This window comes from Orbicella franksi, chromosome 1, assembly GCF_964199315.1.
Source record: "Orbicella franksi chromosome 1, jaOrbFran1.1, whole genome shotgun sequence".
In the NCBI taxonomy this organism is placed as follows: Eukaryota; Metazoa; Cnidaria; class Anthozoa; order Scleractinia; family Merulinidae; genus Orbicella; species Orbicella franksi.
In genome coordinates, this window is record NC_138145.1 from 15,658,500 (window position 1) to 15,677,273 (window position 18,774).

The 18,774-nt window shown below is 38.6% G+C and overlaps 2 protein-coding genes and 1 non-coding gene across 3 annotated transcripts; 2 read left to right on the forward strand and 1 right to left on the reverse strand.

Moving 5' to 3' along the window:
- Positions 1 to 722: 722 nt before the first annotated feature.
- Positions 723 to 10,212, reverse strand: LOC145492528 (uncharacterized). The gene is made up of 5 exons (XM_081471993.1): positions 9,960 to 10,212; positions 8,338 to 8,563; positions 7,406 to 7,946; positions 4,100 to 4,308; positions 723 to 2,855 (listed from the first exon to the last, which is right to left on the reverse strand). The coding sequence occupies exons 1-5, from the start codon at positions 10,001 to 10,003 to the stop codon at positions 2,448 to 2,450; spliced, it is 1,428 nt and encodes a 475-aa protein (XP_081328119.1). The 5' UTR covers positions 10,004 to 10,212; the 3' UTR covers positions 723 to 2,447.
- An 86-nt stretch (positions 10,213 to 10,298) lies between these two features.
- Positions 10,299 to 15,977, forward strand: LOC145492537 (spliceosome RNA helicase Ddx39b). The gene is made up of 9 exons (XM_081471995.1): positions 10,299 to 10,361; positions 10,518 to 10,743; positions 11,180 to 11,584; positions 12,208 to 12,326; positions 13,440 to 13,571; positions 14,359 to 14,468; positions 14,785 to 14,929; positions 15,073 to 15,220; positions 15,698 to 15,977. The coding sequence occupies exons 2-9, from the start codon at positions 10,533 to 10,535 to the stop codon at positions 15,712 to 15,714; spliced, it is 1,287 nt and encodes a 428-aa protein (XP_081328121.1). The 5' UTR covers positions 10,299 to 10,361; positions 10,518 to 10,532; the 3' UTR covers positions 15,715 to 15,977.
- Positions 15,978 to 17,927: 1,950 nt separating this feature from the next.
- On the forward strand, positions 17,928 to 18,000 carry Trnaa-ggc (transfer RNA alanine (anticodon GGC)). The gene has a single exon. It is a non-coding gene; the product is annotated as a tRNA-Ala (tRNA).
- Positions 18,001 to 18,774: the final 774 nt, after the last annotated feature.

Below are 18,774 nucleotides of genomic sequence, written 5' to 3' on the forward strand. Positions count from 1 at the left end.
TTCTGAAGTCTCAGAAGACGCTAAATGCAAGTGAAACAACACCTTGGGTTCTTTTGTTTGAAAGCATTTTGCATTTTTCTCCTGATTCCCACTCTCTTAGAACGCCCGCTCTTTCTTCTCCCGCCTCCTGCCCCTATTCTCCCGGGCTCCCGCTCCCCCTGCCCCCCCCCCCCCCCCCACTATAGTCGCTGCCACGTACATGTGTCTAAAATCAGCAAGGTGAACCATTTTTACCGTTTTCGTTTCAATTGTATCATTTCAATTACTTGAAATATACTTCAGATACACGAGGCGATAGTGTGTCACTGATGCTCTCTTGTCTCTCTTATCCCACTCGTCACTTGTATTTTCTTGGCATATACATGAGCCTCGAGAAAATTGAAGCGACTCATGGGATATTCTACGGTATACCACTCAAAATCATTTCTACCAATTGTTTTGCAAAACCACAAGGGACCTTTTTTAGCCAATTTTTTTCTGAAAATAACACAGAAAAAGACTAAATGGGCAGTGGGCGATGCGGAGGCCTAAAGGATAGCGTGTTCTAAATCGAGCGTCACAGGTGCAGCGACCTACTGGTTAGTGCGCTTGATTCCAAATCGAGCGGTCTGGGGTCCCCAGCCGGAGTCGCTGTGTTGTATACTCTCACTGTGCCTTTCTCAACCCAATAGGTACTGCTTAACTTAATGCCGAGGGTAACACGTTTGAATTAGAGCAATTAATAAAATAAATATCAAACCGTATTTATTCATGATATAAATCGAAGTTATTCCATGTACACTTATGATTTCTATTTAGATAGATTTTAAATTTTCTGTGACTCAACTCATTTGCTGTTGGGGCCTTTCAAGCCTCAACTGCTCGAGGATAAATAAATTACCAGTGTCAGTATCAGTGTGGCAGTGTCTAGCTGCAATTTCATTGCAAAGTGAGAACAACCAAAATGAACATGAAACATGACATTGAATAACAATTGATAATAGTGTATTTTTTTTAGAAACTGAGATTTACCCAGCAAACTCCATGATAAAATGGCCAACTGATACGAATGAATAAATATAATGAAATTCCACCTGGATAAACTCATTAAGTGGATAATTTCTTCATTGCCTGACACACCCGCTATTCTAGCTGTTGGACAACATACATTAACTATAGCCTAGAAATAAATACCATACTTCATAAATCACTCCTCAACAAAGAAATTCCACGTTGCAGACGTCCGGTCAGAAATAGCCCTTTTCACAGTTCACTTTTCTCATTTGCATCATAATGCAATCTAGCATGCGTGTGTGGCAATTTTGCGCTATTTTGTAATTTTAACCCAAAATTGCCTTGCATTCAAGTTGGATTAAAATGTAAAGCAAATGAAAAAACTATCTGTGAAAAGGGCTATCGATCACATCGATGACTTCAAAAATGTGGTAAGAACAAAAGAAAGTGGCACAAGAGCTGTTAGGCGAGTGTGGCACTGATGTTCTTATCACATTTTGATGTCTTCTGTGATCAATTACTGAGCAGAAAAAAAAGTAAATGAAGTCACCTACAAGTCTGTCCTCCAACTGATTATAAGTAAGAACCATTAAAAATGGGCTTAATTCTTCTAGTTACCAGGCAGCCAAATCCTGAAACGCACTTCCAAATCAATATCGCACTGTTACAGATTGAACATCTTCTGCAAATTTCTAACATTAGGTAGCTTGAAGAAATAAGTAGCAATGCTACTTTGTAAATTCAAGGGTAAATTAAGTTTATGATGATGAAAATTGGAGAATAAATAAACAATAGTCTCCATTTGGCGTGGAAATATGCTGCTTGGATATTTGTCCGCCAACATTATCTGTTCTGAGAAGCAAACAGTTTTCTGAGAGCACAGCTCAAGGAAAACTGTGAGCTTTGAGGAACATATAATGTCCAAGGACAAATATCCAAGCAAATTTTCACGCCAAATGGAGGCTATTGTGTTAATAATCCTTCAAATATTTTCCTAACACGCGTTTTAGCACTTCAGCACTTTAGCTGGGGAGTATTCAGTCATCTGACACGTTTAAACAAATCGTGTGCAAGTGAAAACATATGACGGATTATAATTCAACATTTTATATAAACTGTTATATATTTACCACAGTAGTCTGTTCTGGCCAGCTGAGAAACAGTGCTAACAATGACAAATAGAAAAAAGATGAGGGGTTTCTCCCTGACTAAGTTTACCTCATCTTGTTTTTACAAAGAAGCTACAAGAAGAGGACTGGATTCAAAGGCTAACATTCTTTGCACTATTCTCCAACTGACCTAATGGCTGGAACAGATTGTAATAAACAGTGATATTTGAGAGCCTTTACTAATTATCTACCTTAATTTTCCACTAATTAGCATGATTGACATGCAGTCATCACATGACATTAATACAAAAGGAAAAAACTCAAAATTTTACACATCTGGTTTTTTCAATGTGGCTCTTCACTCCATGACCATCTGTTGGGCTCGGAGGCCTTCTCCACATCTGGACAATACCCGTTAACACATTCCTCCTTTAACATGAGGACAGCTTCAGCCAGCTGCATGTAATCCTCCTTAATATTGTACACTTGAGCTGATACTCGGCACCACAAGGAGGCCTGCACACTGACAAAAGTAGCAACAACTTTGTACTTGTTGTAGACATCGCTAATCATCTTATGAGCTCCTTCACATGTTGCACCATAGGCTACAGACATTTCACTTGGGATGCGGATGACTGCCATGCATGGAGCACGTATGGAGTCTGGGATGGGAAGTACCTCTGTGTCCCAAGCTTCTGCTAGCATTGTTGAAGCCCAAGATGCAAGTTGGCTGTTGTACTTTGTTATGGCGCTCTAGTCACAACAAAAAACAAATAAGATGAACTATACTTGATTCCAACTACAGCAGGTAAGTCTTTACAAGTCTGGTGGTATGAGACCACTAGAGGAATTTCTGATTCCTGAGTAAGGGATGCTAGCCCATTGCAGGCCACCAACTCCCCTGCACTGCAAGAATGGGTAATTGTGAAGAACAGCTCCTGTAAAACTGTCAGTAACCTGTCAGTAGCCTGTTGGTAGCTTATAAGTAACCTGTTGGTAACCTGTCCGCCACTGAACAGTTGACTGACAGTCGGTTTGCGATCTTTTCTTCATATCATTGTCATCATAGTCCTAGCTCTCCTCTGGGTCCAATCAGGGAGAATAGGGCCATACTTACCTAATAAAGTTTGCCTAGAGAGGCAACCCAAGACTGAAACGTCTTGTCCAAGAAAGTGACACCATCAGAACGACTCAGAATGACACCAGCAGCAAAATCACTGCAACTCTCACTACCACAAAGCTACTTAGGATGAGCAGGTTGGCCACAACAAACACTTAACATCAGGCATGATAGCATACAACACCCAATATCTTCAACTTCTTGTCAGAAATGACCAATTCCCTCTTTTGCCACTTGGCCATCAGATAATAAACATTAATCACAACTGTCAAACTGGGTCATTAAAATCAGGGTTTGATCTCATTCGCAGTTAACTTAAATATAATAAAAAATACTAAATACATTCTAAATACATCCTATTTCCTTGCAGTGAATGGATTTCAAAGAGTGCTCAACTCTTGGAGGAGCATTGAATATTAACTGAAACCAGTTCAGGACTTCAGGAGTGATTCATCGTTTTATCGCTACAGTCCTGTTTCGTATGGTCAAAGAGTGACCACACTCATCAGGCAACATCATGTTGCCATGATGAGTGTGGTCACTGTTTGACCATACGAAACAGGACTGTAGCAATAAAACGATGAATCACTCCTGAAGTCCTGAACTGGTTTCAATTAATAAGATTAAATACATATATAAATAGCAACAAAGTAATCTGGACTTGTAGTACATGCATGCAAAACCTTGCATTCAGAAGTAAGCTCAAAAAATAGTTGTTGAATCTTATTAGTTTTGATTTTGCACCAACTTAATATTATCATTCTGAACTAATTGTAACACTTTAAAATTCATTTATTACTGTCACTGAAAGATTAGAAAACAACAAAACCAAAATCATATACTACATTATTGATGAATACATAAGCCATGCACCCACCATGCCACCAATTTCTTGATAGAACTTGAGAGCAGTTGCAGCTGAAGTGTAAGGTGTGTGATCAATAGTACCTTGCTGAAAGAACCTGTCCTGAAGGCTCTTGTCATGGCTCCATGACACAATTGATGGAACTATGATGTCATTGAATTTGGGGCTCACCCACAGTATGGCACAACCACGTGGAGCGAACAGCCATTTATGAAGATTTCCTAGTAAGTGGGCAAAAATGACTTAACATTATGAAAAAATTAATTGTGAACCGCTTGGAAATGGATTATAAACAACTTTCTTACTGAAAAGCTGGGTATTGACAAGAGAGTAACTACCCTTTATTACTGAACAGATATAAACATATTTTCATGATCAGACGATCACCAGGATGCTTGAATCAGCTTACAATGTTTGCAGGAGCACTATGTACAGGAAATTTAACAAACAAAAGTTGCTGTAATCTCACTCTTTTGCATTTGTACGGAGTGAAAAATCTATGAAACCTGTAGTTTTGGTCACTTTAGTCTGACATTTAAAGATCAAAGGATGTCATTTTATTTTACTCTTTCCAGTTGTAAGAAAATCCTTGTCTGTTGCCCTGGTTTTCTCTACTCTAGCAATTACAAATGCATGATATAGCTTTACTTTGTTAATGAAATAATTTTAAAATTGTACATTATAGTTAATAAACTGTATCTTAATTAACTGAACCTGCTGTTAGTGAGCTTTAATCTATAAAAAGGCAAGTCGACCACACAGCAATGTTTCAGCCCGAAAATTTTACTTGAGGGCCAAATTGGCCCCTGAAGATCTTTTTTAGGGGCCAATTTTTTCGGAAAGGGGCCAATAAATTGAAAGCTACAGAAGGAAAAAATGCATCAGGGTACCAAGAAAAAAAACCAGCTTATTAGGATCTATGATAAAATTTAATAGTAAGTGCTTTTTGAAGTGTTTCTACTCTATAAACTTTCTTTTGAATCAGATACCAGTCTGAAGGATCGGTGTATTACAAGAGAACAATCCTTAGGCATACCTGACCTAGTCAATGATTAAGGGTTTGCAATGCATTATAGGACGTTTTTTAACACGGTCAGCCATTTGGAAGTTTTACGATGTGAGAGAATCAACACACCAAAACAAAAGGACGGATTGGCTTCTTTTTAGTGCAGAGTGCACTATTGGGATGGTTTTGGGGGTTGCCTGCCGCTAAGGAACTAAGGCACTATGGCGCTATGGCGCTATGGCCCTATGGCGCTAATGTGTAAACTTTAATGTTTGTTTAATTAATTAATTTCAATTAATTAATTAGTCTAGAGGCAAGGAAGTAGTGGGAGTAGGGTGGGAAAGGTACATGTGTACTTTACGTAAAACACATTCCATCGCCGTCGCTTAACTTTGAACATCGCAAAGCTATATATTTGTTTCAGGTAACCCCTTGCTCTCCTTGTGGTACCATTCTCCTTAGAACAAAACTAATTTGCCCTAAACACATGCGTAGATTAGTTAGGGTTCGTGGCTTCTGTATTAGGTGAAGGATACATTGCATACGGAATCACGCACAAATGTTGAGTGGTTTTCCTTATGGTAGAGCTCAACATGTAAGACGTATGCGTTCTAGCATTGTTAGTGTTATACACTATCTTTACACGCAGTATTTTATATATCGTTTCATGTGACCAAGGACGGCAGTTATTTTTCAGGTAGCGCCAATTGTCCCTTTTTATTGCAAACGTGAAACGTTACTGTGGCTGCGTAGCTTTTAGAATTACACACAGGTCGGTTCAACAAATATCATCTGCTGTTTTCAATCTACAATAGTGTGCTTGTCAGGGTTCAAATGTATTGCTTCTCCTTAGCGACTTGTTTATTTCTTGCCTTAATTGTGTCTGTAAGAGAGACCAAAAAGTTCTCAAGTTAGTGGCTTTAATACTCCGCAAATTGTGAATTTGTAACAAAAGAAACCAGGAAAATGCTCAAATATTGCTGCAGACGCCGTGGCACCTAATGAAAGCGCAAATTAATTTAAGCAGTCTTTGAGACTCATTCATATCGGCCAAGTAGCGCTGTTTATCTTCAATACTTTTCGTTGAAACGCTTCTCAGCCATCAATATCGTTGTGTGTTAATTTTGAATTGTTTTATTGTTAACAACAAAGGTGGCAACAGAAAAAGAAAGTGGTATTTCGTGGCTATCTGATAATTAAATTAGTTCTTGTTCATTGGTAAAAATTTGCATTTTTAGCAAAACATCATCTCTGTTCCGTTTCTTCATCACTACATCAGATATTTAACTTTCTTTCATTTATCTCCAAAAAACAAGGACATCTTCCGTATGTTTTGGAGAAAACAGGGGTTTCATATTACATGGCTTTGCAAGGAAAACAAAAGTATCAAGTTACAAAGTTGGCGTGAAGAGCTAAATTGTCATGTTTGCTGCTTCAGCGTATTGTTGAATTTAAAATGAACGAAAATCAACTTAAAGCACCAGTAGTAATTAATTTGTGCATAATGTTTGGACCTTGAATGAAAATACAACCTTGAAACATACACACTGCGAAGGGGAAAAGCCGTAGCAGACTACCAAGGTAGACACAAACCGGAAGTGAACCGAACAGGGGTGAGTACTTATGGGACTACTGTACCAGAGCTATCAATTGCGCTCTGCACTATCTGAGATTGTCTCACTAGTCTTATGTTGAATGTTTTAGAATGTTGAACGTTTTTCAATATGATTTCTAGAAGGACATTATGTGTGACAAAATAACCGTTGTTGATCATCAACACACAGAAATGTAGTCGGCATTATGGGAACTAAACCAGAATTTTTGGTTGCCAAGGATGAAACGTTAGTTGCATTGGTGACCGATACTGTCGCAATTTCAAGCCCTGGGATGGCTTTTAAAATACTATGCCTGTGTTAAGCCTGCAGCCTTGTAAAAAGAAAGGGCCAAATTGTCCCTTTTTTCGTTTTTCTGGGGGCCATCTCTGATTCCAATGCGGGATTCCTGCAATGGTGTGGTTTGGCGGAAACACCGCACAGTTAAATGAAAGCTTCAAAATTTTGTCAAGATTGTTGGCTAGGAATATCATGGAGATTATAGCCACACAACGATGAGTTATTCCCTCTATATAGTGTGTCTGCAGGAAAATATGGTACTTCTGTTCATTACAATAAAACAAGTCCAATTATTATAGTGGAATACAACTTATGCGATTCCCTGCAGATGCATTTCATGGAGAAAAAATGATCACTAAACAAACAAAATGAACAATAGCAAACTCAACTAATGAATCTGATAAAAATTGTTTAACTTACCAACAAAGAAGTCTGCCCCAAGCTTGTTAAGATCCAAAGGAATTTGTCCAGGAGCATGGGCACCATCAACCAACACCAAAACATTATGCTTATGGCAGACCTCAGTAAGCTTCTTAACTGGAAGCTTCAATGCGCTAATACTAGTAATTGAATCTACGATTGCCAGCTTTACATTTGGGTTTTCCTGTAAAACTTTCTCATAGTGTTGGACAACCTCAGTAGCATGGTACTTAACAGACCCAGTCATGTCTGACGTTGGAAATGTAATATTAAGGACCAGTAATTTGGCTTTCTTCTCTCGGCAGATCTCCTGTGCTGTCATCTGGACAGAACCATAAGTTTGATTTGTTATAAGAATGCCATCACCCTCATTAAAATCAATACACTTGAGAACTGTGTTGATACCAGATGTTGCATTAGCAACAAACACCATGTCTTTGACATCTGCTCCAACAAACTTGGCTGTAGCTTCTAGAGATGAGTTCCACAGATTCTGCACCTTGTATCTGAACCAAGCATCTGGACATTTTTCCATCTCTTCCTGGGTATTAAAGGAAGAATTTGCGACAAACTGAAATTAATTAATTATGCCATAAAATTCAATCTATAAAATTGATAAATAAGGGAAGGGTGGCCATGGAATGCCAGGAAGAACGCTCAAGTCTGCTCGCTACATTATTCTTAGGGGTAAAACAACTAAAAGCATGTGATGTAAGGCCAGCCCAAAGAGAACAGATGACCACTGACTCTCACTAGGCAAAAAACTGTCACACTGCTAACAACAGTGAAGTGGCCAATAAAGACTTCAAGCTGATGAAAACATGAATACTGTTAACATTCAAATTCTTACAGAAAAACACTAACTGCACTTAACATCAGCACTTTGTCTTCATAGTTAACTAGGTCAAATTGCATTTGACTGCGTTAATTACCTGAAATTGCCATCGAGCCTCCATAACTCTCTTAGGAACAGTACCAAATGATCCATGGTTAGTCACTATGACACCATTATCAAGCATAAACTTGCTCTTTTTCATATTTTTGCCATACATAGCTTGCCTGTAGTCTGGGCCAAATATGAAAGTGAACACCGCACTGACTGACTTGATCACTGCTGCCCACCACACAAACACAACAAATGTTCCAAGTTGACAAAGCCTAGAGTGAAAAATACAAAAGTCAGTGTTTCTATAAGAAATTATATGCACTACAAGAACTCAGTTTAAGCTCAATATATATAGAAATATCTCCATACAACAAGATACCCACATCACAGACATACTTTAAAGGGGCTAGGTCATGCTATTTTAGGTAATTTTGTTTAATTTTGTTAATTATGAGTTCTAAATGTCAAATTGGCAGAGCAAAAGTCTTTCATTTGCAAAATCATGGCCACATAACAACTGAGAATGATTTTCCAGCTGTGTAAATGACATTTTGATATAAACTGATATAAATTTGAAAAAAGGTGGGCCGATGTTTTTCAAATTTACCCAAATGCAATCCATTTTAATCCTCTCCAGTTTTGCCCATCCATGTCCCTTCTAGGCTTTTCTGTGTTTTGCTCGAGATCTTCTATAGTTTTGAGCTGTTTTTGTGATATTTTAGTTAATTCTATGACCATTTGATCAGTGCTGAAATTGCCTAAAATTGCGTGACCTAGTCCTTTTAAAGTGGCTTTCATCACAAGCTTTATTTGAGAACATTTTCTGAAGGAAATAGTCAATTTTCACCTTGCACCTCATTGTGTAAACACTTTGGAAAGAAGCACTAAGGATTCGTGTTTCTCTAGATGCATTTCTCCATGTCCTTTGAAAATTCCTGTTTAATATTATGTGATATAAATGATTCAACTCAACAATGCAATCAAGCATGATGACTATTCCCTAATTATACTAATAATCGATTGCATTCATTTGTTGGTATGATGCCAAATATGATAAAAAAAAAAAACTACGATTTTAACAGAAAGGCCACCACCAAGGTGGCTGTTTTGTTGCTAAAAATCATGTGCTTATTGGAAAATGACCATGGCCATTCAAGGTGTTTTGAAGGTGGTTGAGGTTCACCCAAGGGTTTCCAAAGATACCCAGAACCTTTATAAAGATTTCCAATCTTCTGAAGATTTTCCAACGTCATTTGAGGTTTTACAAATATTTTTGGAATATTCCGAAGATGGGCCCTGCAGCCAGTCTATTTTTTAAGAGTATCAAAAGCAAGTAATGTAATCACATGATATTCTTGTGCAATTTTGAAAAAAAAATAAGCACTTTTAAATTTTTCTAAGACTACAATCTACTCTCCGCCTTATCCCGTTGAATAATTTACCCTACGTGGTTGTTTATTCCAAGTAGCAATTGAAATCATACATGTGTCACTGTATACCTCCACATATCAGCCGTTTTACATAGGATTTCAATAAGCTCCAAGTCGGGGCCATAGTTCCAAGTTGGTCTCCTATTACCAACTATATCGGGTCTGACTGATTTCCTTCAACCAAGGAGCAACTCAACTTCGATCTTTAGACATTACATTAAAAGTTGTGCCACAGTACCTTCTGATACGGCTTCCTTGCAACGAATCAACGTCCATGTCCATTACGACAAGTCATAAAACTTGAAACACAACTACAACTTTTCTCATACGAGTTTCCAAATTTTGGACCGAATTCCGAATTAATTAGCTCTCAAGCTGAATCAGAATACAAAATTTGCAAGTGTGGATGAACACTTAATTAAGTTAAGAGTGATCTATACAAGAACATATTTCGTCAATTCTTTCGATCATCTGTGAAGTCAGAAGATCACCGCATCACCGAACAAATTTCATCGATCCCAGATTCCCCAGACCCAGAAGCGTCATTCTAATATCCCATAATGCATTTCAAGCGACACTTTCGGAGTGCGTCATTTCGCTCGGGCTGTTCGTTTCCTCGGTGTTTTAGATTTCTTCCCAGGTATAAAATCGTTCGAATCCTTCTTATTTTTTGCCCATCTATAAGTCAGTTCAATATGATTCGAAAGCACACAGAGGCCTTTACAAGGCTGCGTGGTTTTCGTCCCCGTGGAAAGCTATATATCCAACTATTTTCGTTTCGCTCTTTCTTGTCAAGGCGTCAATTCACATTATGGCCGTAGTCGGTGATGAAAATGAATTGTTGGACTACGAAGAGGAGGAGACAGAAACTCCAGCCGAAGCTCAGGCGACCAATGATCTCAAGAAGAAAGATGTGAAGGGAACGTACGTCAGTATCCACAGTTCTGGATTTAGAGATTTTCTTTTGAAGCCGGAGCTTTTACGAGCCATCGTTGACTGTGGATTCGAACATCCTTCGGAAGGTACGCGCGCAGATCTTGGCTTTTATCAAGTTTTGAAAAGCAAAATTATTTTTTTGCGGAGTTGTTTTTGTTTTCTGTCGTTTTAAATGTTTATATTTGCTCGATGTTGTCTCAAGCAGACGAAAAATTCTGTCCATCTAAAAAGATCTGTTGGCGTTTAAATTATTCAAAGGAACATGTTAAGTTTATTTCAAATTGCGTCATGTTCAAGTTGCTTTGTTTTCAGTCAAATTTCTTGAATGGAATTCTGTTTGAGATTAGATAGAACACACTTGTACTCTGAAGGTGACAGCAAACAAGAAACTGACTGCTAGGACTTCATAAACAAGAAATATTCGATTAAATAATAGCACTGATGAATGGTCAAACAAGACTGAAATATTGTTGGTAGTTGGATAGATTTTCATCAGGTGTTCTTTCTTTTTTATTTCTACAGTTCAGCACGAGTGCATTCCTCAGGCAATTCTAGGCATGGATATCATCTGCCAGGCCAAAAGTGGAATGGGGAAGACAGCGGTGTTTGTTTTGGCCACTCTTCAGCAGCTAGAGCAAATTGACGGCCAAGTCAGTGTGTTGGTCATGTGCCACACACGAGAGTTGGCCTTCCAGATCTCTAAAGAGTATGAAAGGTTTTCTAAATACATGAATAACATCAAAGTTTCAGTGTTCTTCGGCGGTATCAGCATCAAGAAGGATCAGCAGACCCTGAAAACCAACTGTCCACATATTGTAGTAGGTACCCCAGGCAGGATATTGGCACTGGCACGCGAGAAGTCACTGAATCTCAAGCATATCAAGCACTTCATCCTTGACGAGTGTGATAAGATGTTAGAACAGCTTGGTTAGTACTGTTATTCCCACTTTTTGCCCAATTAGCTGTGTGTGTAGCTTTAACTGCTTTACTCTAGGAGTGAATGAAATAGCATAGAGGGAAGTCTTTTGGTCCTAAACAGTAATAAAATTGTTCCAGGTGGTTTGGGAGGTCTATTGTCTTCAAGGCTATGGGTGTGTTCATTTGGGGTGATCCAGGTCAGGGTGAATGTTCCAAGATCACTTGGATCATTGTGCATCAGAGAAACCAATAAACCCACTATGGGCAAGAATTGATCGGTTTCTTAGATGTACCAGGATCCAAGTGATCTGAGATCATTGATCCAGACCCAGATCATCCCAATGGAAGGCACACTCTCTCTCTTGAATTCATTACAGATCAACCATTCTTGAAGCCTTTTTCAAAGAGAAATGCATATAATTACTTTCAGGAATATAATTTCTTCTTTCAAGTGTTAACTTATTGTATGAAAATGTGGCTATATCTCGGCAGAAATGTGAATTTAGTGTACATTTCCCAATAGAATATAAACTTTATCTCTTTTTCCAGTTTTCTCTGTCATAGTTAAATATGCCATTCATGTCTGTCTAGTTTCATCATTTCGTTAATTTCTGTGCATTATTTACTTCCAGATATGCGAAGAGATGTCCAAGAAGTTTTCCGCATGACACCACACGAGAAGCAAGTCATGATGTTCAGTGCCACACTGGCCAAAGAGATCCGCCCTGTCTGCAAGAAATTTATGCAAGATGTAATTATACCTCCTCCTAAGTTCCATTGTGAAGTCTGTTCTTGAGCATTCATTATCCTCATGAAGGAGGTGATGGTGAAGCATGCAGCTTCTTAACCCAACAGGCAATGCTTGGCACTTCCTTGCAGAAGGATTTGATTCAATTATTTGGTTGGCAGGTGTGCAGATTCTGAAGTTGAGGCCAAAAATAGGATGGCTGGTTTTGTTGTCTTTAAAAACAAGACTATGTGTGAAGTGGTTTGAGAATGTCTTGGGTGTAGTTGATGAAACTTGAAACAGGGTACCTACTTAGGACTGAAAGTTGTATAAGTGTGTTTTTATTGGTTGTAGTTGGTCAATTCTGGTAGGTTGAGGTTTGATGAAGGTTTTACTTTAACCATGCATGGTTTTGTACTTCCTGGTATAAGTGTAAAGTTGTTTGGTGGAAAGTTTGGGATCTGGAGAAATTGTCAAATTATGGTGTACCTGTGTTGCTGTTTTCTCCCCTCCTGCTTGGAAGTGCCATGGTTGCCATGTTCGTCACCCCACTATGGTGCAATGAAGAGCTGTTCGTGGTCAAATCTTCAGAAGTCTTGATCATGATGGTTAGCAAGTTAGCGCAAGCAGGAGCAGCAGCCCTTGACACCAAGTCAACTGCCTCACCTGATGTCAGTTGGTTTCCACTCCAAGCTCCTAGCCCTGCAAGCTGTGTCACTGTGGACAATGAGACATGTTTGTTCCATGTCTTGATCCTTTCAGTTCCAAAGTTTCTGGTTGGCAGAATCGACATTTGTTTATTTTCCCTTAGAGTCAACCAAGGGAAAGTGAATGTAACTGTCCCCTGATCTATCAAAAAAATTAAGTCCTGTGATAATGTAACCTCAAGTTTCACTTGGAAATGAAAGGATTTTGTGTTTGATTCTTGTTTCTTACTATGCAAGTTGTGAAAGTTATGACTGTAGTTTTTGCACTGTGAGCTCCTTTCTTATACTCTGATTTTAACTGTTAATTCATTATTAGTGTATAGTCTTGTTGAAATTCATTGGTCAAATCTTTCATGATGGGTTATTTCATTTTTGTCTCTTCATTTGTTGTGGTAAGGAATGTTGTTCTCTTTTCTTCTCAAAAAAACAGCCCATGGAAGTTTATGTTGATGATGAGACAAAGCTGACATTGCATGGCCTGCAGCAGTACTATGTCAAACTCAAAGATCAGGAGAAAAATAGGAAACTTTTCGACCTTTTAGATGTGTTAGAGTTTAACCAGGTATTTGACTTAAAGCTAGGAACGTTTGACAGTTAGTTACGGTCAATCCTTGAGTATTTATACTCTGGAATTTGCAAAAGTTATTGAGGTAGTTTTGATTTTGTGTGGATAAATTCAGATGTACAGAAATATCCAAATGATGTTTGAGGCTAAGAAGTGGTCATGATTTGTTATGGGCATGTGTTAAAAGTAACGTATATTATGGACTAGTCTAGCTGCATTTAAAGGACTTGAAGTTGGTATGTAGAAGAGTTGTAGATGAAGAGATGTAGAAGAGTTTCTGATGAACACTTACCCATAAAATGTTATCAGTGGTATAGCAGGTTATTGTTTGGTACACTGAACACCAGAACATGCTTTTGGGTTTCTATTTTGGTCAGTGTATTTGTTTGTTTTGTGTGTGTGTGTGTGACATACACCTTAACTCTTGCAGTGAGGGGTATGATTAGGTACCAGCATACTGTTCCCAGAAGTCTCTAAATGCAATGGACAGCTCTCCTGCTGAAACAGTTCTGATTCATTCATTTAAGATTATTTTTACAAAAGTCAATCCAGATTAACTCTGATCACTGATACAGGTTGGACCAACTTGGATCAACTCAGAAAAGAAACGAAACTAGAGAAAAAATAATAGTAAGACTTGAAGTTAAAATTTACCCAAAAGTCACTTGAAATAAACCAAATCAGGTTAACTATGATCTGCTTCTCCTTTCTGTCAAGCTGCCATCTGCCCTTGGTATCCTTTTTTTCCAGAGTTTTGCTGAAAGGAACGTACTTGCTTTGACAGGTGATCATCTTTGTGAAGTCAGTACAACGCTGCAGTGCTCTTGCCCAGTTACTGGTTGAACAGAATTTCCCAGCAATATCTATCCACAGAGGAATGGAACAGGAGGAAAGGTGAGGCCATGTCATGGTGTCCTTCATGCCTCTTCAAACTAATGGATACCTTGTCATAAATATTCTTTGTACTGTGGTGACAACATTGCATCAAACAGAGCAATACAAAATCTTAGAGACCCCAGTAAAAGGCTTGTTTCAGTAAAGACTAGCAGCACTGTTTGTGAATACTAATAGCATGAGCCTTATCACGCACTCTCATTTGACTCAAACATTTATTTTGCTTAGGCTTCTTTGCTAATGGTAAAATTCATTCACAACTGCAAGAATCATTTCCCTGCTTTTTGGTAACTTTGTTTTTTGTTCTTGTTGGCAGACTGTCACGCTACAGACAGTTCAAAGATTTCTCAAAGAGGATGCTGGTTGCCACCAATTTATTTGGCCGTGGAATGGACATTGAAAGAGTCAACATTGTTTTCAATTACGACATGCCAGAGGATTCTGACACCTACCTTCACAGGGTTTGTAAATAGTTTTATTCTTTTTGCAATAGTGCAAGTTGTTTTATAGTTTTAAACAGCATCGAAATGACACTCTTTATGTGATTGAAAGATGTTCTTTACAAATAGCTGTTTAACATTGTGTTGTGTCTATTTTACATCAGGTTGCCAGAGCTGGACGTTTTGGCACAAAAGGTCTTGCCATCACCTTCGTCTCTGATGAAAAAGACGCCAAAATACTGAATGAAGTACAAGATCGATTTGAAGTAAATGTAGGGGAACTCCCTGAGGAGATCGACCTTTCAACATACAGTAAGTATACTTCTTCATTTTCACTTGTTTAGGGGGAGTAACTACTAATGAACATAGTTTGGAGAGAACTGCAAGATTTACTAGGAACTGGAAGGCCTTGAAAAAAGAAGTTAAGAAAACTACAAAAATGTAACCACATTGCAGAAAATGTCTGGACCTTGGCATATAGTTTTTCTTCATTTTTTCAGAACACTTCTAATTTGCAATTCAACCATCATTGTACTTTGGTAGTATTCAAACAGCATCTCGTAGGGTTGTTCCCCGCCTCCCCTCTGTATCTTACCTTGTATCTGACATCTTTATATAAATGTGGGAGACACAAAGGCCATACCCTCATCTGACCTGTGTGACATGAAAAAATGCTTAAGTAGTTTCTCTTGTTTGTATTGCTGGAAAAGCTAGATAGCCTGGTGGTCTGTCCATGCTAATTTCCCTTGAGGCCATAGCCTTCTAATCGTCTTTATTTTTTCCCAACAGTCGAACAAGTACGCTGAAAAAGTGTAGCTACAGAGCATCCTTGATAACTGTTTTGTGTACGCCAAGAACGAAGACTATCCTGAGAAAAAATTATGTACTCTCTTCTCCAGTCACTTTTAAATACATTCTAGGAGAGATATCAAGACATCATTCTTGCTAGGATGGAGGCATTTTATTCACCAATTTGTATAAGCATACCACTTGTTTTTGAGTTCTTAATATTGTTTATCAATGTGTGTATTTTTACCGATTATGTGAAATAAAGTTGTACCTAAGTGTATGCTGTGTTGTTTAAAAAATGTAAGGAATGGGAGGAGATACCTAGTTAAAATTGGATGGAACATGTTCAAAAAATAATAATCTTATCTGATGTGGGGTCAAATGTGTACAAATTTACCTGAACAGCAGAACCGAAATTAGCCTCTTCTTTCTAAGGGGTATTTAAGACACCATTCGTTGAGATTTCGGTGTGAAAATAAAATCGTCACTGAAAATTGCAATGCCAACAATAAGCTGCATCAAATGAAATTATTGTTTCGTGAGAGGCAATTTCATGTTGATGGTGGCTTCAAGGTTTTATATAGTTGAACAAACGAAATAAAAGATGAACACAAACAATGCACCTAGCCTTATGGATGAAAGAGGTGTCAAATTAATAAGACTGAAAGTAGAGGTTTAAGTGTTGAGGCCAACCGTGAGACAAACAATCTTTATTTAAAAGTTGTAACGTGATGATTTGACTGCTATTTCCCCCTAGCGCTGGTGCAGTTGCCATCATTCTAAGGGTGTGTGTAAATACAAGAAGTGGATAATGATAACACGGACACCTAATGCTATGAGGCCAATCTAGATCATCAAGGCAGTTTGACGGCATTTATTTCCCGGGGTTTTTGTTTGTCTTTATCCCGATCGTCCATAGCAACACTTAAGCAAACTTGTGTGCTGGTGAGGACGGCCGGATATAAGCATAAGGGTAATGTTAAAACCTCGCGTTCTTCTTGTGCTTACGCTTATGTCACTGTTGTGTCCACTGGGAATGTGCAGAAGCATGAACATAAGGGAAATACTTTCAGCCAATCAGCGAGCATTACGCTTTTGCCAAACAATCATCTCTTTGCTAAACACAAGCATAAGAAGAACGCTAATGCTTACGTCGCTGCCGTCCCCGCTAGCGTGTAAGCCCGGGCGTGTAAGCTTCTTATACCTGTGCTTTTGCTTGCGTTGCAAGTGACGACGGCTTTTATGAGCGGAGACACTTTGATGATGCCAAGGTTTAACTCGGTGAAATATGGTAAGCACTCGATCAGATATCTAGGACCCAAATTGTGGTCAAAATTACTAAAGAGCATAAGAGAGGCCACATCTCTCAACACTTTTAAGACGAACATCAGAAATCTCAACAATCTTGATGCATTACTGGATGATGGCTGCAGAGGCTGTCCGCTCTGCTCTTCCTAAAGAATTTTTTAAGTAGGTATTATTGTGATGTGAAGTTTATATGAAATAATTCATATATGAACTGCGGTTGTAGATGAAAGTGAAGAATGATCATCGCAGTTAATTTTCCAATTTAAGCAATTGGAAAGAAGAAGCCTGAAAAAAAATCAGGGCTTCAACGAGATTCGAACCCGTGACCTCCGCGATACCGGTGCGATGCTCTACCAACTGAGCTATGAAACCACACATTGGGAGCGAGGTCAATTAGTTGAGTTCATATCTTCCCGTGAGGAGTGAAATGATGTGAAGTTTATATGAAATAATTCACATATGAACTGCGGTTGTAGATGAAAGTGAAGAATGATCATCGCAGTTAATTTTCCAATTTAAGCAATTGGAAAGAAGAAGCCTGAAAAAAAATCAGGGCTTCAACGAGATTCGAACCCGTGACCTCCGCGATACCGGTGCGATGCTCTACCAACTGAGCTATGAAACCACACATTGGGAGCGAGGTCAATTAGTTGAGTTCATATCTTCCCGTGAGGAGTGAAATGATGTGAAGTTTATATGAAATAATTCACATATGAACTGCGGTTGTAGATGAAAGTGAAGAATGATCATCGCAGTTAATTTTCCAATTTAAGCAAGCAATTGGAAAATTAACTGCGATGATCATTCTTCACTTTCATCTACAACCGCAGTTCATATGTGAATTATTTCATATAAACTTCACATCATTTCACTCCTCACGGGAAGATATGAACTCAACTAATTGACCTCGCTCCCAATGTGTGGCTTCATAGCTCAGTTGGTAGAGCATCGCACCGGCATCGCGGAGGTCACGGGTTCGAATCTCGTTGAAGCCCTGATTTTTTTCAGGCTTCTTCTTTCCAATTGCTTAAATTGGAAAATTAACTGCGATGATCATTCTTCCCTTCCTTCCCTTACTTTTAGGTATTATTGTATTATAAAATCCACTGTACATAGTCTCATAACATATTTAAACTTGGATTTAAATTTTACTATTGTAAATAGCTATACGTTTTTTTTTTTTAACTTAACTCGCTTTTGTTATGTCCCCGTATTAGTAGGGGAGTTTTTCCCCAGCTAGGTGGTTGATGACATTCTTAATAAAGTTTCTATCTATCTATCTATCTATCTATCTATCTATCTATCTATCTATCTATCTATCTATCTATCTATCTATCTATCTATCTATCTATCTATAACAAACAGTTGTGTCCTGTCGTAAACTTGTCGTAAACACCCTTTCATTCAAAATTTACACAACTAAATGAATCTGACTGAGACCACGAGCATTTTGACTCCTTTCTAATAGGAGATAAGTCGCCAGGAAAATATGTGATAGAGTCTAATAGGGTCTCCTCGCCTCCAGGATTTCGCGCGGCCATTTTTTTCTCGCGGTTTTCTTTCGCGTCACGCACGAAGGACTAAGCGAAAGAGGGACTACTGGTAGTCTAATAGGTCAAGGGAGTAAAGAAAAGGCCGGGTAAAGAGTAGCCTGCTTAACCAGGCGTATAAAGGGGAGGGGGTGAGGGAGGAGGAAGAGAATTTCCCTCCCTCCTCCCCCCAACTCCTCCGTTTTCTTTCCCCGAATTCTCGTCCTCGTCCCCTACCTG